Source organism: Acomys minous (genome assembly GCF_964271855.1).
Source record: "Acomys minous genome assembly, chromosome: 2".
Classification (NCBI taxonomy): domain Eukaryota; kingdom Metazoa; phylum Chordata; class Mammalia; order Rodentia; family Muridae; genus Acomys; species Acomys minous.
In genome coordinates, this window is record NC_140484.1 from 110,275,495 (window position 1) to 110,298,885 (window position 23,391).

Sequence of the window (23,391 nt, forward strand, 5' to 3'; positions counted from 1 at the left end):
GTAAATAAAGTTCCAAAGGAGAAGGCACCCACCATCCCAGCTATGCTGGGATTCAGCTGTATGCCACATTCAAGAAACTTTTTCAGTTATATAGTTTGCAGGTAAATACTTAAAAGAGTGGGGAGTTCTACAGAAACACCCAATGATGAAAGATGATGGTCTGAGTTTCACTGAAGGAAGTTCTCTATTAAATTTCAAGGATACAATATACAACTGCACCTCTTCAAGTGGAAGGGGTACGAGCTGCAACTCTAAAAACTGGAAGTGCCTTAGTAAATAAACAAACTAGATTAGGACACAGTTTTGCCCAGAGGAAAATTCTGCTAAGGAAATCCTCTACTAGGTCCCCAGTTCCCATTGGCTCTGTTCAGAATCCAGCTTCTCTCCCCAATCCTACTCCTTTGTGTTTTAAGAGCATACATGTTATAAGTTATATCTTGTCTGCCATTTTTCCATGTGTAATAGAAAGAACTCAGAGATGGGACCGGCACTCCCAATTTACAAGAGATTAAATTGTACTTCTTTGACCCCGGGGTAGTACAGAAGTATTCCTACACTGCCCTCTGGAGAATCCACCTTTGGTACAGTATTCAGTCCATTAGAATAGTACAGAATACACTGTGTGGGAGGCAAACAGTTCTGCCCTGCTATAGGCAGGTGTTCTGAGCTCATTTTAGGTAGGCTGCCCTAAACTATAGTAATCAGTGGATGGAGGGATGTCAAGTGCATTTTGGGCTTATGACATTTTCAACTTAAGATGAGTGAGTCCATCACCATAACCCCACTGTAGGTCAATGAGCATCTGTATTTCTGCCATAGCTTCTTTTCCTGTTGCTGCAACGAACTATTAAGATAAAAACAAATAAAGGGGGAAGTATTATTTTTAAAAGTTCATGGTCCGAGGCCTGTCCATCACGTCAGAGAAATGGGAGAAGCTTGAAGAAACTGGTCATCTTCCGTCCACAGGCAGAAGACTGCAATGAACACAAGCATGCCGATGGTCAGCTCACTCTTTTCTATTTACACCGTCTAGAATGCTGTGTGCCTGGGGAATGGTGCCACCCACAGACAAGATGCTACTGAAAAATGGTAAGGCCTAAATGGGAGGTAATTAGGTCATGGGAGGGCACAATCCTTGGAAGGGATTAAGGTGGTTCCCACAAGAATGTTAGTTCTCCTGAGGGTAAGCATAATAAAGTCGTTCCACGCGCCTGGCCCTTCTGCGCACAGCCACTGTCTTTCTGCTTCTTTGCTATGTTGTAATGTCACCAGGGAGACCCTTGCCTTATGCTGGGACCATACTGTGTGAACTTTCTAGTTATCTGAATCACAAGCCAAAGCCTCCTCCTCCTGTAGGCTACCTGTCTTGATTATTTTATGAGAATAACAAAAGTAAGAAGAACAACTTAATTATTTCAAAAAAAATTAAAGAATATCATATGGAGTTCTCTGCACCTAAGTGGCACCAAACAAGGATACAGTATACCACTGTACCTCTTCTAGTGGAAGGGATACGAGCTGCAACTCTAAAAACTGAAAGTGCCTTACTAAATAAACAAACTAGATTAGGACACAGTTTTGCCCAGAAGGAAATTCTGCTAAGGAAATCCTTTACCAGGTCCCCAGCTCCCATTGGCTCTGTTCAGAACCCAGCTTCTCTCCCCAATCCTAAGGCCAGCACTCTGCTCTTCACCAGGATCTTTCAGAGGGCACTGCGGAGGAATTTTTAAACTCTAAGCCGCACACACCCACTTTTTGTTTGGAGGCATTTCCTGTGTCCAAACACAGTTTATTCTCTTGCCGGCTTTAAAGTTATCCGAAACTGATACCTCCGAGGCCAAACAAAAGCATTAAAAAGTCAAACATGCATGAAGAGCATCTCTAATGTTGCAGAAATCTTGTTTGCAGATAATTCAAAAGAGGATTTCAGTACGGAGGGATCACTGTGTCCTCGGGGCCAGAAACCTAAACACAGGCCTCTAGAGTTCTCTCCTTCCTTTGCCATCCCACCCTGGTGAGCAACATGTTTGCAGGACAACTGAAATACAGAGGCCCTAATCCTAATGACTGCCTACGCCAACAAGGGGGCTTTCCCTCTATTCTTAACCAAAGTGTGCCTTCAGCCATACCATGCTAAGAAGCCATAGCTGTCTCCCTGCCAGTGTTTGAGCATGCCCGGATGTGGTTTTCCTCCACCAGCTGGCAGGCTGGGTTCCAGAAGCATCTTCCCTACCACTTCAAAGCCGGGAGGCAAGACAGAAGGTTTGCCAAGGCAGGTGCCAGCAGCCCCCACACTGCTGACTGGAGTGGAGACTGTAGAGTAGCAGGCCTGTGGCTGTGGTACTGGTTTCCTAGCCTGTCCCTTTCCCCCAAGGAGTCCCACTGCTACCCGCTTCTGAGGTCTGTCTCCACCCACCTCTGCTAACTCCACCTGACCAAGGATGAGAAGATCCGACGGCTTTACATCTCCAACTATGAACACCATCCCTACCCAAACAGACTCATCTCCAACACCCGCCACTTCCAGCCTAAGACTTTGCTTCTGGCATCCACACTGGACTGTAGAAAAGCCAGACAAGATGCAAGGTACAGCCCCTGCCTGGGTCCAGGATTGAAGCCATTGTAATGAATGACTCATTAATGAACATCTTATACCTGTCAGGAGGTATAAACTCCATAAGGGCCACACCCTACCCACTGTATATAGCTTGCATCACCTAAGAAAGTGGACAAAATTAATGAGTTTGGCAGAGACCAAGCAAACATCATTTTTAGAAGGATCTTATGCTAAGAAATTATGAGAATCTTACCACGTCCATCCCACCACCAAAAGCATGGAGAGAGATGGAACCAGAAGGGTGTTGCGTGCCTGAAATCCCAACACTTTGGGAGGCAGAGGCAGAGGCAGAGGCAGAGGCAGAGGCAGAGAGATCTCTGTGAGTTTGAGATCTACAAAGCAAGCCCAGGACAGCCAAGGTTATACAGGAAAACCCTGTCTTAAAAAAAATAAACAAAAAGAAAAGCACCCCCCCACACACACACACACAAGCCAAACAAATAGAAAGCAGATATCTGGTCCTAATATGACACCTGCTTGGCTATTCTTTGCAATGGAATGCCTAAACATTTATCTCACAATGCTCTTAACTGAGCCCAAAGCACTCAAGACAGTGGCTCTCCGTCTTCCCAACGCTGCCTGCCACCCTTTAACACAACTCCTCTGTTGTAGTGACTCCCAACCATAAAATTATTTTCGTTGTCACTTCATAACTGTATTTTTGTGACTGCTGTGAATCATAATGTAAATCTGTATGTTTTCCCATGGTCTTAGGTAATTCCCATGAAAGGGTCATTTTACACTCAGGGTGTCAGGACTCACAGGATAAGAGACACTGCCTTAGGGGACTGAAAGTCTTTGTCCCTCAGTCTCATGGACAGTCCTGTGCTCCTCTTCTTCCCTGCCTCCCTCCCCCAAAGAGATGGTCACACGCCAGCCTTCAGTGTCTGTAGATGTGAGTGTGTTTAGAAGCAAGCTCTTTGCAGATGTAAACAAGGGAAAATGAGGTCATTGGGGCACACCCTAGCCCAATCTGACCTGTGTCCTTACAAGAAGAGAGACATGGGGAAAATGCCATGTGATGACAGGAAGAGACGAGTGTGACACAGCTGCAAGCTGAGGAGTGCCAGGGGTTAAAGGGTCACCACTAGAAGCTGGGCAGACACAGGGAAGGGCACCCAGAGCAGCAGAGAGAGTGTGAGCTGTTGGCTTCAAATTTGCATCCGCCAGGCCTGAGAAAAATAAATAAATCTGTCCTTCTTTGCCGCTGGGTTTATGATAATTTATTTGAATATGCCTAGGAAGTTAAGATACTCAGTCTCTTCCTTCAGTAGTGCTCAGAGAAACACATATAGGAAGTGTGCACCCTCCCACTCACACCACCAGAGGAGGCTGCAAATCACTTTCTCTTTACTACAGAAATGTATTTGCATGTATACGTGTACATAAATACTACACATTATATATAGTTATAGTCATATTGTTCCACAGTAAATATAAAAATATAACGCCATTTCTGTCTTACATCTGAGACACCAAAAATATTTGAGAGCAACAGTGCCATCCTATGACTTCTACAGGAACAAGGATTTGAATAAAGCCTGAAGGCCCTGGCCTCAGTCCTGATCATCAAAATAACGTGCAAGAGAACTGGCCTGCAGATGTGGGTGATGGATGGACGACCTGTACGTCGCAGGTGAAGAGCTCCGCTGTATGGTCCCCCAAGAAAGATGGCGGGTAGAGAGAAGGTGGTGCTGAAAAGTTGATAAAAAAAAAATTCCACCCATCGCACCAGCCTGGCTGGAGTGACCAAGTCCCCATGCCAGCGGGCCTAACCCTGTGTCTGTGACATCCTTCCAGGGCTGGCAGAAGTGTAGCACCAATAGTGTCAGGGCCAGTGAAGAGTGCACATGAATAAACAGCCGAGAGGTAACGGGCTGAGCTGAGCACCTGTGAACAGCACGGCTCAGTTCACTTGGCACAATCAGAAAACAGCCACAAAGGCAACGGACCTGAACGCAAGACGCTCGGGCCCCCTCACCTGCAATCAAAAAATGTCCTTGGCACTCCTGATTCTGCTAGCCTTAGGCACCAAGGGACCTTGAGATAGTTTGAACCGTTGTCTTCCTCTAGCACTTTTTATAATGAACGTCCTCCCCAAAGGAAGAGGTACATATGGATGCATAATTTTCATCTGCTCCCTAGACTAAGGTCTGATAGCCACCAGAGAGTGTGAAGCTTATTTTTCTCTAAAAGTACAAAGTGTAAGGAGAAAGATTTTTGAAAATGTGGGAGAATTGTGTGGATTTTGCTTGTTTGTGTTTTGTTTGTTTGTTTCAGGTTTCACCAAACCCGTACAGGTTCAGCAGAGTTTTTACAAAATGCTTGGAACACAAATATTTCACACTTCTGGGATTTAAAAAAAATTTTTTTGAAATATTTACACACACACACAGTGAGCTAGCTTGGGAATGAGAGCCAAGTCTAAACATGTGATTCATTTATGTTAATCTATGTATTCCTCATGCACTCAGTCTGCAGGTCATTTTATACACTATTTTACTGCAGCCACATTTTGGCCACCTGTCACACGTGAGATGGACTGTGGGGTGTTCCATTCACAGCGTCACGTCAGCACTCAGAAGTCTGACAACTTGAGGCACTTTAGATCTCAACATCAAAGGCGCCCAAACCGTGTTTTAGTTTTAGACGTACTTAGGATCATTAATTTTAAAAGATCTTTCCACTGCCTCTGCTTCCGGGCTACCTGCTCACACCTGCCAGCTGACAGGCAGGCTCTTCGAGCGAGGCTGCACATTTGGAGAGGCGTTAATGCACTGCTCTAATTTTGTCTGACATGAAAGCAACAAGTGCAAACACTACTGTAACATGGGGTCCTCCTACAACCTCAAGGAGCAGATGCTCAGAACATGTGTTCAAAACCCCTCTATTAAAAAGTCCTACAGGCTCTGGGGAGTGTAGCTCAGGCAGCACGGTGCTCGCCTAGCCTGGACAAAGCTCTGGAATCATCGCACAGCACTGTTTAAAAAGTCAAGCCTGTTGGCACATGCCAAAGTCCTAGAACGTGAGGAGTGAAAGCAGGAGGGGTCAGAAGTTCAAGGTCATCGTGGCTACACAGAGAGGTCGAGGTCAGCCTGGACTGAAAGCCTATACTTAAGATCCTATACTTAATTACAAAAATAATAATTTTATGCGTATGAGTGTTTTACCTGCATATATGCATGTCTGTGTACCATGTGCATGGCCAGAGCCCTTGGAGACCAGGAGAGGGCATCAGATCTCCTGGGACTGGAGTTACAGATGGTGGTGAGCCTTTGTGGGTACTGAAAATTGTCCTCTGGAAGCTCAGCCAGTACTCTTAGCAGCTGAGCTATCTCTCCAGCTCCTAAACGAATTTTGTGAAAATGCAGGTGAACGTGCATCTGTCTGGGTTTAATACTTACTACCTCAAAAAAAAAAAAAAAGAATAAAATAAAACGAATAATACTTTAATATGACCTATGTTCATCTCCTTGTGTTCTTCAGATTAATAATTAAATGTGAATCGATGTAAATAGTGGCCACACTATATTGCCTGGGGACAAGAGTGAGACTGAGTTTGTTTATGTTCCATTCCAATGTGAGCTCTTGTCTGGTTTTGCCCTAGGATTGGTTGAATCAATGAGTAAGAAACCCCAGGTACAGAGAGCCAGCGATATTTCAGAAGGCCTATGAACAGACCTTTTGAGTGACAGGCTCACGCAAGCCTGGGGCCCAGAGGCAAGATGCAGAGAGAACGATCCATATTCCGCCTATGAAGCAGCCGCATTTGGACTTGACCTGACCGCTGCAGGCTCTATGCACCACTCTGGGCTGGGGGTGCGAGGTTAGTCTCTCCACCTGCACTGTCGTCTGCCAGCTGCAGAGCCGCAGAGCTGCTCACCAACTTTCTGATCTATTTATATAAATCTCCACGGCTTGGCAAAGGTAAAGGGAAGGTGTTAATTTATGTTTTCGGTTTCTAAAAGATAGCCTTTCTTTGGCTGGCTGAGAAAGTGTGTTGTTGGCATGTTAAGCTCACTCACCTATGCAACTATTTCTGTCCTTACCTATAAAAGTATTTATCAGCACCGGGAAGGATATATGTATGTGTGTGTGTGTGTGTGTGTGTGTGTGTGTGTGTGTGTGTGTGTGTATAAAATAAATCTGATTATATATAAAATAAATCAGGATCCATGCCCTAATTTTTTCATAAGTACAGGAATGTCTTGTTTAAAGCTCTTCTACATCTATTTCAAGACACCTAGTCCCACTGAAGTCATTTCTTCCCAGTTCTCATCTTGTCAAAAAAAAAAAAAAAAAAACACCAAAAATCCCACCTTAGCCTGTATTTCAAGAGGTACCTTGCTTGACTCAGTTCAGTGTGGGGTATGCTGTGGACCTTACACATGCATAGCTTCAAGGGGAGGATGGCTAAGGTTGGTGGATATGGCTAGGTTGGCTAATTATTTAGCTAGCATGCACAAGGTTCTGGGTTCTATCGCCCAGCACTGCATAAAACAGGCAGGGTAGTGCATTTTGTGATCCTAGCACTTAGGAGGTAGAGATAGGAAGATCATCCTCAACTACATAGTAAGTTCAAAGCCATCCTGGACTACGTGAGACGGGAGAAGAGGTGTGGGTGACACACTGCAACACATGCAAATCATGAACCTTATCCCACAAGACACAATAAAGTCCCAGGACTTGAGGAATGACATAGGCCAAGGATGATGTCTGTCACACAACCAGTGTTGTACAGTTACATGCAGATGACCACTGTACCTTCAATGTAGTCTTTAAAGATGGTCTTCCAGGAGGAGAGGCAAAGTAAGCACAGGCCCAGGGTAACCCTTGTATACTCCTGAAGGGCAGGGCAGTTCCTGTTGAAGCCGTGGCCTGCGTGGATGCTGGGAGATTGCTATAGATGGCTCTGTGGATCTACTTCAAACAACACTGACCCAAAAAAGCTAACCGAGTGCCTATTTAAACAGCATCATTCTTGATTTTACAGGTTGGGTCACAATAATTGAATCTTACATAAGAAAAAAAAAACATATGGGTCCAGCTGTGTAGAAATTTTCATCTTCATTAAGGGAATTCTTAGCAGAGTAAACACACAATTTCAGGTACAGTATTTCAAAAGCTTATGTAATCAGCCCAGGGCAGTTTGCCAACTTGCTTTTATCCAAGGTGGTAATTTCTCATTCTCATCAGCAGAAGATGGGAGAGCAAATCCAACAATTAGAGAAAGAGCATGTCTGTTTTACATAAGCCTTTTCCAAAGGAGGGAAAAAGACAATAGCCATTCCCTATGAATAATTTACAATAGTCTTTAATTGAAAAACACCACGTGACAGTGTTCTCCTCTCCTACACCAAGCCTGCAGGTGCTGGGGCAAGGGCAGAGGTAAAAAGAATCATGTCCCTCTTTTGATGGGTTTCTTGGACATCTGGGCAGTGACTTTAGAAGCGGTCTGCCACATTTCTCTTCTAGGCTGCACCCCCAAGAACTGTTTGCTGAATACCTGTTGGGACCCCGCTCATTTCTCCTAACTGAGAAATCAGAAGCTTCGGTGTCTGTGGAAGGAAACTACATAGGCTTCAAGGGCGTTGTGGCTGAGAAACGAAGTCTCTCCTTAGGCCAGTGGTTCTTAACCTTCCTAACACTGCGCCCCTTTAATGATTCCTCATATTGTGGTGACCTCCATCCATAAAATGATTTTAAATGCTACTTCATAGTTATGACCCTGCTACTGTTGTGAATCCTAATAATATAAGTATCTGATATGCAGATGGCCTTAGCTGACCCCTGTAGAAGGGTTGTTGTTCAAGCCCAAAGGAGTCACGACCACTGTGTTAGCCTCAGGTGTTAAACGTGTGGGAGCTATTCTAGAAGGTGACACAAACTTTAGGAAGTGGAGCCTAGTTGGATAAGTCGGCCAGTAAGGTGCCTTTAAAGACTGTACCCGGTCCTCAGCCCCTCCCTCGCTTTCTGTTTCCATACATGCCCACTCCCTTGATGTGCCACACAAATGCACTGTGTTAAGTGACCAAGAACTGAACCTTTTAGAAAAAGGGACAAAATCAGTCTTCTCTCTTTGCAAGTTTTTCTCCCACATACTATATATATATTCTGTCTCAGTAACAAAAAAAGTAATTAATACAGAAGCTATCAAGGAAGGCTCCCAAGGGCTCCGTGGCCAGCCAAGATCATCATCTAGGACACGAAGCTGTCTGAAAGGCAACTTGCCAGAGGAACTACAATCGGCCCCCACACTGTAAAGTGCTCCTAGGGAGTGTGGAGAGAGAGGTGAATGAACAGACATATCACTAGTAGGACAAGCTAAGTGTTTAGGCTGGGCTCTACTACTTGGCCCTTCTGCCATGTCCTAAATGATGTGACAGACTCACTGCTGCCTATTCAAATGTGTTTACAGCCATAGCCTGCTCCCAAGGGTTTTCCAAAGAGCTCATGGTAACGATTTAAGTAAAAGAAAAAAAAAGAATCAATGTAGTCAGTGTTCTCTCTGATGCGTTACCAGGTGAATCGAATATTGCCTTGCTTGTCACATGCCTGGAGAACAGAGTGCCAAAGAGTAACGAGCAGCTATTTATGGAGGCAACAGGAAGCAAAAAGAAGGGTAGGCTAGCACATTACCCTCTCCCATCAAAAGTAGGGCACGTTATAGACCATGCTGCCTTTTGCTTTAAAATAGTTTCAATGTGTTACCCAGGGAAATTCTAATAGTCAACTATTATACTTTAAACAGTGAAACTGCTATTCAAAAGTCTGGAGAGAAATGTGTCATGACTGGAAAAACTTGGTATGTTACCACCATTTGTGACTAAAGGAAGTGACCAACTAGGTCCTCAGACAGGAGGGCTTCCCATCCACAGAAAAACTAGACTTAAAGCCACAAAGAACTGGGTGAACCTGGGCTTCATTGGATGTGGAGATTCATAACCAAGGGAATGTTTCCCTTACCCATGTAGTCACTGGAAAGCCCAGAAGAAGGCTCCCCAGACTGGCTCACTGCAGGTCATAGCCACAGAGGATCCAGTGCATTTAATAGGGTCAACCACAGGGTCAGCAAGCTTTGGGGGCCCTATGATCCTCTGGGTACTCGTGAGCCTTTGGGAAACCCCAGGGCATCCAAATGGGGATTGAAACCTTTACCTGGTAAATACACTATAACCCAAATCACCAACCAGAACCCATTTGCTTCCCAAGGCTAGGCTCAGCAAGCCTAGGGGCAGAAGGCTGCTGTACAGGGTGTACATGGAAGGGCAGTGGGGAGAAGCTGGGCAGCGGGCAAGCCCCAGCAGCTGGGAGCAGGGAGAATGAACACACTGGATGGAAACAAGACCGTATCAATAGCTCCTTCCCTCGGCTTCTAAGAGATCCAAGGCTATGGCCAGATATGTGTGCACAAATGCACCTAGAGAGCCCAGCTGCTGCCACAAGAAGCAAGATCAAGCAGGGGAGCAGTGCATCCTTGAGCCCTGTGGGCATCCCAGCTGAGCTTCCACACCCAGCGTATGTCCTGGGCCTATGTTCCTTGGCTATTTCCCTCCTGACATCTCAAGATCCCTGAAGTGGCCACTCACCCTTATAACCACAGAGGTAGAACAAGCTATAGGGGCTAACATAGGCAACTTTAGAAACAGGAAATGAGGCCATACACAAGATCGCAAATCCTCAGGTGCCTCAAAGGCACTTGTTGGTACTTCAACCGGTGTGACAGAAAGTCCCTCCCCAGTGTACGACCGTAGGCACACCTGTCTCTCCCAATCATCAACCGGCTCTTTTTACCTGAAGTACCAGGGCCTATAAGACGACATACATTAATGACCACTGCTGTGGTTCCTCTACACACACACACACACACACACACACACACACACACACACAGAGAGAGAGAGAGAGAGAGAGAGAGAGAGAGAGAGAGAGAGAGAGAGAGAGAGAAGGGAAGGGGGTGAGAAAAGGACTCATTTTTAGAATCTTTAATATAAAATAAATTGCTGCAATACACAAATAAATAAAAGAAATAGCAATCAGGGTTTAACTTACTTCACACTTCCAAAGCCATTTTTTCACCATACACAAGTGTTTATTCAGAAGTATAAACTTTCTATGACTGCATCTCACTAGACCATAGCTAGAGCCTGCCTGAAATAACTTCAATTCAGTGGTTGGGGCTACGTATTACTTCTGGAGGAAATATGTTCAGCCCTGTCAGTAATACTAGCAAGGCTGTCCTGGGTACTTACAAGGTATCGGATATAGTTCAAAGAGCTTTGCAGACCTGCAGCAGTGAATCCTCACAGTATCACAGGGATCACAATTATCCTCATGGTGGGGGGGGGAGGGAGTCAAGACACGGTTTCTCGGTGTAGCCCTCGCTGTCCTAGACCACTCTGTAGACCAGGCTGGCCTCAAACTCACAGAGATTCACCTGCCTTTGCCTCCCTGAGTGCTCGGATTACAGGTGTGTGCCACTGAGCCTAGCTAATTATCCTCATTTTAAAAGGATAAAAAAAGCAAGCAAGCAAGAGTCAGCAGCCCAAAGGTCAGAGAAATGGAAAGGGACAGGACACAGGAACGAATACCAGGTGTTCCAATAACCGTCATCCAGTGACTCTCCACTGTCAGACACACCCCCGAGCCAGGAGTTTTAGTCACTGACAAGCAATGTCTCCCATGCTAATACATGAACATGCAGGCCGCCTGGAGTGCATGTGCCTTTGAAGAACATCAAATTCACATATCTATGAATCAAGGTCAATAATAACCCTTCTGCAGAGAAAGAAGTAGAAAGAAAAACAAAACAAAACAAAACAAACAAGGGCAGGAAGCAAGGCTATCTTGCTGGGGCACAAACTGCCAACAGCATTTCTGAGAGGCAATAAAATACAGGCAAGTTGTCTCCGGAGAACCTAGAGTCTAAATCCATTTGAAGATATACAGTCAAAATTATCATTAGGGATTTGGGAGTATAGCTCAATGACAGAGCACTCGCCTAGCACGTACAAGGTCCTGGGTTCAATCTCCAGCACTATAGGAAAAAAGAAACGTACAAAAAAAAAATTCACCGTTACAATATTTCTCTCAAGAAAAGGAAGTGTATGACATTCAGAAGTACCCCATATATGTATGCAAATACTATAAAGCATGCAGCCATGCATAGAACATGAGTGCCTATGCAAAGATGGAGCAAAGTGAAGGTTAATACCACACTCTTCATAGGAGTGTGACAATTAACTGATACAGTCTGTGAAATCTGTCCACTTTAAATGTGTTTGTGACTCTGGGAGACACACTAGAGATAGGTGGCAAGGAAGAAACTACACTTTCCTCCCGCATCAAATGAGACTCTGTCTTCCTTGTTATTGTAGCAGTACACTTACACATACCCTGGCCACACTATTAGGTGAACAAGACCTTGATTCAAGTAGAGGCTCAAAGTCTACCCGCACAGACAAAATCCAGAGAGCTTCCTGCAGGAACTCTGTCTGCCCAGAGGTTCACTGACCAACGGTGCAGGAGGAACCTCATGCAGTCTGACCTGGGAATATATCCATCCAGCAGCAGGCAGGAGGAGCCACAGTGGCCAAATACCCACCAGCAAGGTAGTACCACATAGCCAGACCTCTGGACCGTTTTTATAATGTACTGAAAGTGAACAGGGACAGGAGCCGGGGGAGTTAACAAAACTCAGAAAAAAAAACTCTCGCTCACTGTACAAGGAATCCACTTAGATTCTCCTACTGTTAAAACACAAGCACCCCTCCATATGTACACCCCCAAAAACAAAGGTATGCCCATAAACGTGGTAGAAGAAAACTTTCAGAAATACATTTTTTTCCTGTAAGGAATATTAGTTAAATATTTTAAACCAAGCTATAAGGGAGAAAAAATTCAGAGTAATTTTTTTTTTTACTAACTGGGGCTAATAGTAATTATGCAAATAGCAGAGAATTTGTCATTATGAGTAACCATAAGTGCATAAAATACTTTGATTAAGTAAAATACAGTTACCTTAGTCATCATACTAATTTGACAGAGACTTCAAAAATGTTTTTTCAGCCATCAGCTTCTAGGCTAGCTAATGCAAGAACCTATCTTCAAGATGAGGCTTCTTTAGAGGGAAAAACAAAACAACAACAACAACAACAACAACAAAAACCTCAAGCGTGGCAGCTTCACCTTACTCACTAATTGTAAACCTACTGAATGTTCTCTGGCCTAAAAACAAGTGACTATAAAGCAGAGAGACAGCACCTCATTAGCCACACTCAGCCATCGATGACGTTACCCTGGAACCACAACTTCAAACATACTTCCGCATAACTATATAAGTGGATGCCCGTCGCAGGTTCACAGGGGTCACCTGAAGACCCGACTCCAGACTTCTGAGACCACAACTGGCCTTTATTCCATTTGCATTGCAAGGAAATTCAAAAGCATCTGTCCTGTGTTTCATTTGCAAATTGCCTAAGGTGTCAGCAGTTTTAATTTCCTGTACACATCCTTATCTCCTCAAGTCCTCAGTAATTCGATAGCACACACATAAACCTGTCTCTTCAGGCTTACCTTCCTTCCGGGAAAGGCTTGCCACATCTCAGTAAGCCTCCTCCACAACGCACGGATAAAGTCTACACAAATTCCCACATGCCTGGATAGACGGACGCCCTTTTCAACAATCCAAGATTTCCACGGCAGTTAATGTCCCTGCAAATATGGCAATAAGTGACTGGAGCCACTGAAAGGAAACACTCCCCAGTACAAGAAGTATACACGGCCTTATCTTGGTGGGACAGTAGGAAGCACAGCGGCCAATAAATTCACTGGACCTCTTCTTAGGCAAAATCCACCTCCTCTTCCTCCTCCTTCTCAAGGCCAACCAAGCTGACTTGAGAGTCCTGGCTATGCATGCTGGTACCTAGATTGGTACCTTATCTACAGTGTCCTACCAAGATCTAGTCAGGGTCCAGGTCCTTCTTCACTTCCTGGAAGGCCTCAAGACCCAAACAAAAAGTTGCAGACCCTCAGACTAGCATGCCTTGTTATGTGAGTCTACTCCCCAGCAGATTCTGTAAAAAAAAAAAAAAAAAAAAGAATCTCAATCTCCCCCCCTCCCTCCCTCCCTCCCTTTTGTTCTCTCTCCATCCCTTTCCTCTTTCCTATCTCCCTCTTCCCTCTCCCCTCCATCCCCCTCCTCTTACCCCCTGTAACCCCCACACCCACACCCAGGGAACACACAGAGGAGTCTATCTTTTCAGGGCACCTTCTCAAATCACAAGCCACTTCCTGCCTCACCTCCGCAGTCGGGGAAACATACACCAATGTCGCTGAGGACACACTAAGGACAACAAGAACTCTTGTCTTTTCGGAATGAAAGAAAAAAAAAATGAAATGACACTTACCAATACTTAAAAACAAAAAGGTACCCAAGGAAGCTAAAACAAAACAAAACAACACAACAACACCAAAACCAAAACAACAACAAGGTAGCTGCATGGGCTTTTGAAATCAAGTAGGAAATAATGCCATTGGCATCAAATTTGCAGCCATCTTCTTTGCTGAGAAAGGAGGCATTGTTAGCGCTGCCCCATAGCAAGCCCTTCATCCGCTATCTGAAAATACTTTTTCAGAAGAGCATGCTGATCCTCATTGGAAAGAGCCCTATGCACACACGTGGGGCACCTGCATTCATCTACAGGTTGCCTAGGACAGACACAAAGACATTTTAAAAGAAAGACATCCCCCTTTCCCTCAAACTCCCCTGTAACAAGTGATTCCTCCCAAATATCCACAGAGAAGGCTCCTGTGACTGAAAGAAAAACAAACCTTTTTCCCACCTGGCAAATGACAGCGGAAGAGAAGCCTCTTAAGATCAAGGCCTGGAAGCAAGCTGACTGGGCCAGTCCTGGTAAGCCAGCAATTCTTCAGCTGAGGTGATTATAGTGAAGGAACCTCGAGGGCAGCTGGGCAGAGGCAGGCCCTCAGAACCTTATGCTAGTACTGCCAATCATCAAAATTAACTCCATTTCCTAAGCCTGTCCTTTCTTGGGCCTCCATCTGTTTTATGCAAGGCACCTGTTAGCTCCTGTTACCCACTACCTGCCTCCACCAGGTTTCCATCAGAAGTCCCACCAGGGACTGGCAGAAGTGCCCAGATGCCACCAGCAGGTGAGCTGAACCTGTCCTGTCCTTGTCCTGAGAATCATGGTAACCCCTCATCCCCCAGGGCCAGCCCTGCCTAGGGAAGTTCCTCAAGGCGAGCAGAAGCACTTGCTTTTTAACTTTCCAAAAGGACAAGGCCACTCATCTGCTTGAGGCTCAGCTTCACTTCCTTCTAAAACCCCTAAGGCACTATAAGTGAAAACTCCTGATCTCGGGCATTCGTCATTCCTGGGATGAAAATTATAGCCTTGCTGTTTTTGCCACTTGTGAATAATGTACTCTTAAGTGAAACTGGTTCGAGGCAAAAAAACAAAAAAAACAAAAAAACAAAAACTGTTAAACAAAAGCCAGCTGTTGATAGAATAATTGCCTCCTTTTACGTGAAGACCTGGTTAGATATAAATTAGTTTGCATGTGCTCTGGTACAAAGCCACACCTATCAGGATTAAAGTGCATCTGCCTCTAGGAACACAGGTACCTTCTAAATATTTTAACAGTCAAAGCTCTTCTACAGAAGCTGCCCCTCCAAACATCCTCCTCCTCCTCAAACAAATTCCAAATTCTGCCGGTTAGGATTATAACTTTAGACATAATGAACACGTTCCACAAAACAGAGTATCCAAAGGTTCTTTTGGCCCCGGGGTTCAGTGACAACACATATGCACAGGACAGAAGTAGAGACTTTAAAATCTGTTCATCTGGGGAGGGGAAAGAAAAATCCATTTGGTACCTCAAATGCCCTAGAGTTCTGTCACCCCAGGAACAGAATTGACTTTGTAAGGGACCCAGCCCCTGCAAGTCACCACAGGATGAACTTTAACCAAGCACCACTTCACTTCACCTTAGCCTAAAGGAGCCTTGGGGAATTGTTGACGGTAGTGGGTACCCAGCGCCTGGCCCTCATTATCTTTAGCCCAGGGCCAGGAATGAGGGATTCATGATAGCATCAAGATACACATGGCTCGCTCTCTCTCTCTGGATGTGGTTATCCACCCGCTTTTGAAATCTTGTCCGGTTCGATCTCCATCAAACGTGCTCACTAACACTTAAAAATCTATGACATTTGATTCCAGTTTCAGGTCAATAACCAAGTAATGATTTAACACTATCCACTCTCCAGACATCTTTTCCTGTTTAGACAGGTCAGGTCTGCAAGTGCTCTGTCTGAAACTCAAGTGCGGACCACCTGAGCACCGCAGGAGAAAGCAAAAAAAGTAGGTACTTGACAGTGCTGAGTCATTACAAGCGGATTTCTTGGGTATGGTAGGCGTCCACGGGCCTTTTGAGCACCAACAATCCCTTTCTGGAGGCAAGTAAAACAGATTCATGTTGTACACAGTGATCCACTCCCCGTGTGGGAGAGCGACCACGGTGGGAAATCAAGCTATAACTACACAAACTCGCAGCTGCTCTCAGGTACTATAACTTTATCCCAACACTGAAAGATGGCTATTGGGATTAGAGTAGGTCTAGTCCCCCTGTAGCCACTGCTCTGCTCAGGGCCAAACTCCGGTGCTTTTTACTCTAAGCAGTTAAATTCCCCGGCAATTGGCGGATGGAGAAAGAGCCTGGGGGGTAAAATGATGCATAATGATTCGTTCTCCGCGCGGATGAAACGGAGAGTAGAGGACGCAGGATGCTAACTGGATTTTCCTCCCATGTGCAGGTCACCTGAACCGTGATGCCTTCCAGTCTCTGAGGAGGTTCCCTGAACTCGCCGTATGGCTCCGTTTTCAAGAGGAGAGAGGAAACAGTTCCATGCCCACCTGCCCGCGGCATCTCCTCTCTGGCACCCCCTTCCCCAGCCCCTGCCCTGCGCGCGAGCTGCTGCTGGCATTCACGGTCCCGCCCGCTCCGGGCTCGGGCCGGCAGCTCCCCCGGCGGCCGCCTCTGCGCCAGTCGCCAACCTCCGCGCCGTGCGGAGGTCATGCCCGCCTGCCCCCAGCGCCAAAGAGGCCCCCTCCCTGTGCCAGGAGGCAAGCCGGCGAAGCGCCGGCTGGAAAGGGGGTCCGCGGCAGAGTTGGCACCCGGACTCACCAGGTAGGCGCCCACCGTGCCTTGCGCCAGCATCAAGGCGCACTCAGACACCAGGAAGATCTTGATGTTGGAGAAGCAGGACACCTTCTTTTTCTTCTTCTTGTTCCTCTGCGCCTCGTCCCCCTGCAGCTCGCCGCTCCGGCCGCCGCCCGACGAGCCGCCCGGCTTCTTCCCCTGCATCCTTCCCCCGCCGCCGCCGCTGCCGCCGCCGCTTTCCCGCTTGCCCTGGGTGTCGTGGCCGTTGCCGGGCGGGGGTGCGCGCCGCGAGGCTGCGTGCTGTCCCCGCCCCGGGCCCGCGGCGGCCGCCCCCGTCCTGCCGCGGCTAGAGAGGTTGAAGGCTCCACTCCTCGCCGCCGCCGCGCTCGCCCCCTTCCTCCTCCTCCTTCTCCTCCTCCTCCCTCCGCCCTCCCCTCGCCGCCTCCTCAGGCTCGGGCTGTGCCAATCACAGGGACTTCTCGCACCGCCCGCCGCTGCCGCCGCCTCGCCTCTCTCGGACTCCGGTAGCTGCCTTCACCAGCTCTCTCTGGCCCGCCGGCCTCGCCTGCCTTCACCCCTAGCACCCCCAAACCATGACCGGGGCCTGACCGCCGCCTTGAGCCCTGAGCTGCGCCGCTACTCGTTGCGGTTGCGTCCCTAGGAGGCAGGAGGAGACCTGCTTGGGGCTCTGGTCAAAGCCAGCGGGGGTCTAGCTACTCTGAGAAATTGCCCAATTGGGGACTTCTGGTGGGGTGGGAAGCTGAGCGAGGAAGGTGCTACCCGGCCACTAGGAGGCACTGTGGGGCCCTGGGCGCCACGGCGGAAACTGGGTGGTACTGCGGCCAGCAATGGGGCGCAGAGAATGGAGTGCCCAGGCACCCTTTTTCTTGTGCCGGTACCTGGTGCTTAGGTACCCGACTGCTAAGGCTGGAGAGGAGGAGCTGTTTCGGTAAAGAGAGAATTCCGGGCAACGGTTCGGCTTGATTTGGGAAGAACAGTTGTTGAGCTCTGGGGCTCCGAAAGATGCCAGAGGTCAGAGCTACAAAGGGCTTCTTCGGTCAGCCAGTCTCTGCTCCTGCACTCAGTGGCTACTGGATGTATCTAAATCGCCCATTCCCCGAAAATTGGGGCAAAGAAACCGAAGCTCTGAGAAGGGAAGTTAGATCTTAAGGGAGTTTCGCTGACTGACGACCTGGCTCAAGCCACGGAGTACAGGCGACTGCAGGTCACAAGGATCCCACCAGAGGGCCTTGTTGTAATTCAGGGAGAGCCACAAGCTTGCCCCTTCCCCACCCCTCTCCTGACTATGGGCCCTCCCTGGCCCTAGCCTGAAGGTCTGCGTGCAGCTGTGCCAAAATGTCATCAGTCCTCGCCCGCAGTATTCCCTAGGACTTTGGTCCGCAAGACACTTCTGATGGTATCTACCGGTTCCAGCAACAGCATTTGAAAGCAAAGGGGAAAATGGACAGGAACAGAAAATACCTAGCCTTTTCCACTTTAGCAACCGAGAGGCCAAACCCATTTGGAGAACTTTTTCTTACTAATCATACCAAAAAAGAGACTCACTTTCCTGAGGGCCTATATCCCAATGCCAAGGCTCACATTCAAAAGGACATAGCAATTAGCACTGCCATAATTTCTACTTTCTTCCAGAGAAATTGAGTAAGGATAAATGGTGGCACAGTGGGGGTGTGTTGTTTGCCTTACCATTTAAATATAAATTGCTTCATCCATCTGTCTTCCAGACATGACCTCACCTAGTCTTGGTGTGGTTTTCAATGCGCCTCCCCTTGTCTGGGGTACCTTCTGCCTAAATTACTCCCTGGCATCCCGAGCTACACTGTTCTCCACCAGTGGGATTTAGGGTCAAAGTCTGGGCCCTAGCAGCTCTAAGAAGGTAGGCTCAGCCACCTGTCCTCAACTTGCCAATTAAAGGAAAAAGTAACCATCAAAAGCAGAGAATCAAGATTATTGGATGTGGTTACATTGGGAAGAGGAACAAATAATTAGTCCAGTGGTCTCCCCCTACCCCAACTGCATCTTCTGTGTTCTGCCTGAGCTTTACTTTAGAATACAAAAACATAGACATCACTCAGTAGTCCTGGTTAGGGTGTAATCCTGCCCGTCATTAACCCAGCATGGTCTGAGCTCCAGTCTCCTATGAGGTGGTCTGACAGGCTGCCAGAGTTGTGTGAACTACTTTCCTGGTAGACAAGTTGCTCCTGTGATTGGCACTTTGTTCTTCCCCCAGCATGAGATTGGTAGGGAAATTCCAATTCTTTCAGGACTATTAACTCAATAATCTGATAGTCAAAGGGAAGGGCCACACTTGTCTCCAGGCTCTTGTCTGGGCCTATTACATCATGGCTGACGTCCTTACTGCCTGTCTGCCTTTCCTCTACCTCCTCTGGGTATGCATTGCCGGCCTTCTTCAGGATCTTCAGCTTCTTTACCTTGTTCAGCCTCACGACTCTGGCCTGACAGAATCCCTCCTCATTAACAAAGCCCCTTGATGTGTGGAATGGGGCTTGGGGGAACTTCCCTCCCTCTGAAAGGAGTTGCAAGGCTGCAAGTTGAAATGTCATTTGGAGTGCACCAAGATCTCAGAACAGAGCTACATTTTGCTATAACCCTCAGTGACCCTCTGAACTAGATGTGGCTATTAGCACATTTAGTGAAAGAAACTGGGATCTAAGAAGGGGAACTAAATTGGCCAGCACTACTTGCTTACTGGGTAAAGGTTGGCAGAGCCAACAAGGTGTCTGTTGTCACATCCTACAGTCTCATCAGGAAGGTGGGGTTCACATCATTCCCCTTAGAGGCAGAGATTCAGCAAGATGTGGTAGATAGCTCAGTGTCACACAGCTGAGAAAGGACAGGACTTGAATCCAAACGAGGCTGTCTTCTCTAAACCACATTGCTTTCTGTAGACTGAGGGCAACTTAACTTTAGATTTATAATATGAAATATCTTTAAATAAAAGAAGCACAAATACTGACAGAGCTAGAGTTTTAGATGAAGACCGCGGACTCTGCCTATAATTATCAGTAACTGGCTGTGAATACCATGATGCCCTAGAAGACTTAAGCATCCGTCAAGTCACCTGCAGGCTTAGACAGTGTGAAAGAAGGAATTGGAGTACTTAGTTCAGTACCCCCCCCACCCCTTTACCAGTCTTGATCAAAACTATAGCTGTGGGGTGATGGGATAGGTTTGTGAGCAACTAGTGCTTCCATTTTGCCATCCCTGACACACAAAGGAAGAGGCAGAAAACTAGCCACCACTGGGTCTGCACAGCTCCCAAAAGCTTATGAAGTCTTATCTTGACGGCTGGTACCTTCTCCACCCCACATACAAGGAGGTCTGGGTCCACTGAGCCTTTCACTCCTAAGATAGAGCAACAAGTGGGTTTGTGGCATTCAGTGCAGTTGCCAGACGTGGAACCTCTATGTTCCAGCAGGGATTGGTAGTAGCACCTACAGAGAAGAGAAAAGAGGCAGCAAGAAGCTGACTAGGGGGCTAAGCCCGCCTGACACCAGCATTACTCCCTCCGACCAGCTTTAGAAACAGACATCCCATAGTGACTTGGAGTGCAAGACTAACAGACTGTTGCCCACAGGGCATCTCCTCAGCAAGAGGGCCCTGATATTGCCGTGGAGAAACTGGAAACATTCCAAGGTCCACCTGAAGTCTTTTTGGTCTACCAACCTCCCTAGTGGTGAGAAGGGAATCTAGGAATAGGTCAGTGGTCACTGTCCACAGAGACCTTGCATTTATTTTGGATTTTCAACCACTTTGCTGGGCTAGGTAACTCTTTAGAGTTATAAGAAAACATTGCTAGTAAGACCTTGGCTCTCAGATTCTTGTTTTGTTGGATACTGGCAGTATTCTGGACACTGGGAAGCCACATAAATTTGAAATCTAACATAGGAAAGCTAGAAAAAGATTTCCTGATATGGAAAGACAAACTGACCTTGAAGTCCTAAAATATGAACAAGTAATAGGTAAATATGAGCGGTTAGGATTTAAAGAACTTGTCTCTTCTACTGTAGAAGAGAAGTGCTGGTTAAATTCGTGTACACACGCACACACACACACACACAGTAGCAAAATCTTCCACTGTCACTGGGCTGTGACAAGATTTCACAGCAAGTGGCCTCAATGTAATTCAACACAATGAGAAACCGTTGTTCAAGTCATTCGCTTGAATCATCTTTTGCCAGCTCCCATTTGGTTCACAGGCAAAGACAATGTTGAAAAATAAATGCTTAGAATTATTTCTGATTGTCATTGGAATGGAAAAATAGATGCTTATATTATTACCCTGTAGAATATATATAATATACATTCTACAAAAAAATTTACCAAGCACATACTATATTCACCCAGGGATAGAATTGAAGTGAGGCCAACTTTTTTTAATTTTTTTTTTTTTGAGGCCAACTTCTTTAGCTTGAAAGTAATGTTTGTGCCGAAAGTAAAGTTTGCTTCTATTCCTCATAGTCTTTCTCTTCCCCATACCATTTTCCACTTTTCCCTTTATAGGTCTGTCTATACCATATCCTCTGTTAGATACTCACTATATTCAGAGATTCACATTTTAAATTATCTCTCTTAATTTAAATATTTCCTAACTCGACAATGAATAAAGAGGATTAACATCCATGTAGATCAGTTTGCAATCCAGTGAATCAAAAACCCAGGTGGAAAAAGAGAAGAGAGCGTGGCTAGAAATTGGGAGTGTCAACTGAGGATAAGGTGGGTTTTTGAAATGTGCTTCACTCATGACAGATTAGTTCTGTGGTGAAGGAGAAGGAACAAGCATGTACTCTTAGCCCTGTTTGTGTTTTCAGGATCTCTCCTCAGGGCCTACTGCTACTTTGGAAGTAAATAGAATTTGTTTATCCAAATAGGCTATTTGATTCTTAGTATAGAAACAGTATGTACATAGGCATCAGAATTTGAGAAAACTCCACCTAAAATAGGGTCAATTTTAGTGTGATATTTGTATTTGTTTCTGGTTTTGAGCTTTAGAAAATAGAACCATCTTCGAGGGAGATGCTGGTTACTTTCATTCTGATGGACTCATCACACTGGCATCCTGCAGGGAAAGTGCCTGGACCACTAATGACAGAGCTGGGCATTAAGGGTAGAGTCGACGTGCTGTTTGTTTTGTATCTGATTGTTGTTTGGGCAGCACGTCTGAACTGAGGAATGAAAGCAAGGATGCTGAACTTCAGCTCACAATAGTCTCTCTGATGTTTCTTTTCCAATATTTGTTCTAACACCCATGGGCATCCCAAAAGGCTGCCAGGACTTAAAGGGGCTGAGCATCAGGATGCTGAGTCCAGCGTGACAGATTATGAGGAAGTTATTCCTAACACAGGAGCAAGGATGAGCATCTCCTGCCCTCAGAGGAAGGAAGAGGGTGACTCTGTGTTGAGATTCAGGCTGGTTTCGCAACCAGAAAGCCTGAAGGATCCATCCTGGCCTACCCACACACCATGCATTCTCATCTTCCTGGGTCTACCTGTGCAGCTGTAGCTCCCAGCAATTCACCATGGGACTGGGTGAAGGAAAAGGTCATCACAGAGTAAATTCTGAGGCAAATGATATAGGAAAATGTTGATATGGACAATATGGACAGCATTGTAGTTATTATCAAATGCCATATAGCAAGCCAGACTCTCAGGGGTTTAAAACAATGGTACTGACTTAGATCAGTATTTATTCAATCAGAAGAGGAGACCCTGGACTGGTTGTCAGTTAAGACAGCTGGAAGGGGCTCCTGTAACTTCTCACTCTGATTTTGTTTTTTTTGTTTTTTGGTTTTTTTTGTTTTGTTTTGTTTTTTTGTTTTGTTTTGTTTTGTTTTATGACTGTCTCTTGGCCTAGGAAGACTCAAATATCCGGGGACAAGAACAGCTGGAACTTTCTATTAGTCATTTTTCTTGCTCTCATGACCAAGTTCCTGACAGGAAGCATCTTAAGGGGCTTGCTTTGACTTACTGTTAAAGGTTCTACCACTTCCCATGGCAGGAAGGGCATGGCAGCTGGAGCAGGTCACAAATGTACACATTGCATCCATAATCCGGAAGCAGGGAGTGGACAGGAAACTCAGGGCTTGTCCCCAGTCGCCCCACTTCCTCCAGGGAGACTCCACATTCTAAAACCCCCAAACTGTCCTCCACAGCACCCCCAGCTGGAAGCTAAACTTTCAAAATCATAAGCCTATGTGGGTACATTTCACATTCAAACTACATCAGCCTTCTTGGACAAATAACAACAGAAGGCAAATTTGAGCTTGATTATTATTTTTTAGATCAGAGACAATTTAAAACACTATACCACATTCTAGGCAAAATTGCTAAATTAAAAAAATGCACAGACATAATTGTGAAATTTTGTTTGCATATAAAATATGTTTTCAAAAATTCCATAAACACCTAGAGGAAAAATACAAATGCTACATAGGATAAAAATGAGCACAATGGGTTGACAATACGTCACATGATTGGATGCCGAATCACATGATTGGATGCCATAAAGGGCATAGTCTAAGTGGTGCTGGGAAAAAAAAACACATGACTAAA

At 46.1% G+C, this 23,391-nt stretch overlaps 2 protein-coding genes across 6 annotated transcripts in view; one reads left to right on the forward strand and one right to left on the reverse strand.

The window, feature by feature from the left end:
* Positions 1-18,506, reverse strand: part of SLCO3A1 (solute carrier organic anion transporter family member 3A1) — a 290,789-nt gene extending 272,283 nt beyond the window's left edge. For 2 of the 3 annotated variants that reach the window (XM_084756104.1, XM_084756102.1), the window contains exon 1: positions 16,823-18,506. In XM_084756104.1, the coding sequence (XP_084612230.1) occupies positions 16,823-17,002 (180 nt within the window). In that variant the 5' untranslated portion in view covers positions 17,003-18,506. The remainder of the gene's footprint in view (positions 1-16,822) is intronic. The other variant, XM_084756103.1, reaches the window with a different exon arrangement.
* LOC311582825 (uncharacterized protein) overlaps positions 13,872-23,391 on the forward strand; it is a 56,631-nt gene continuing 47,111 nt past the window's right edge. For 2 of the 3 annotated variants that reach the window (XM_084756125.1, XM_084756126.1), the window contains exon 1: positions 16,222-16,825. In XM_084756125.1, the coding sequence (XP_084612251.1) occupies positions 16,544-16,825 (282 nt within the window). In that variant the 5' untranslated portion in view covers positions 16,222-16,543. Of the gene's footprint in view, positions 16,202-16,221; positions 16,826-23,391 lie in introns of those variants that run through there. The other variant, XM_084756124.1, reaches the window with a different exon arrangement.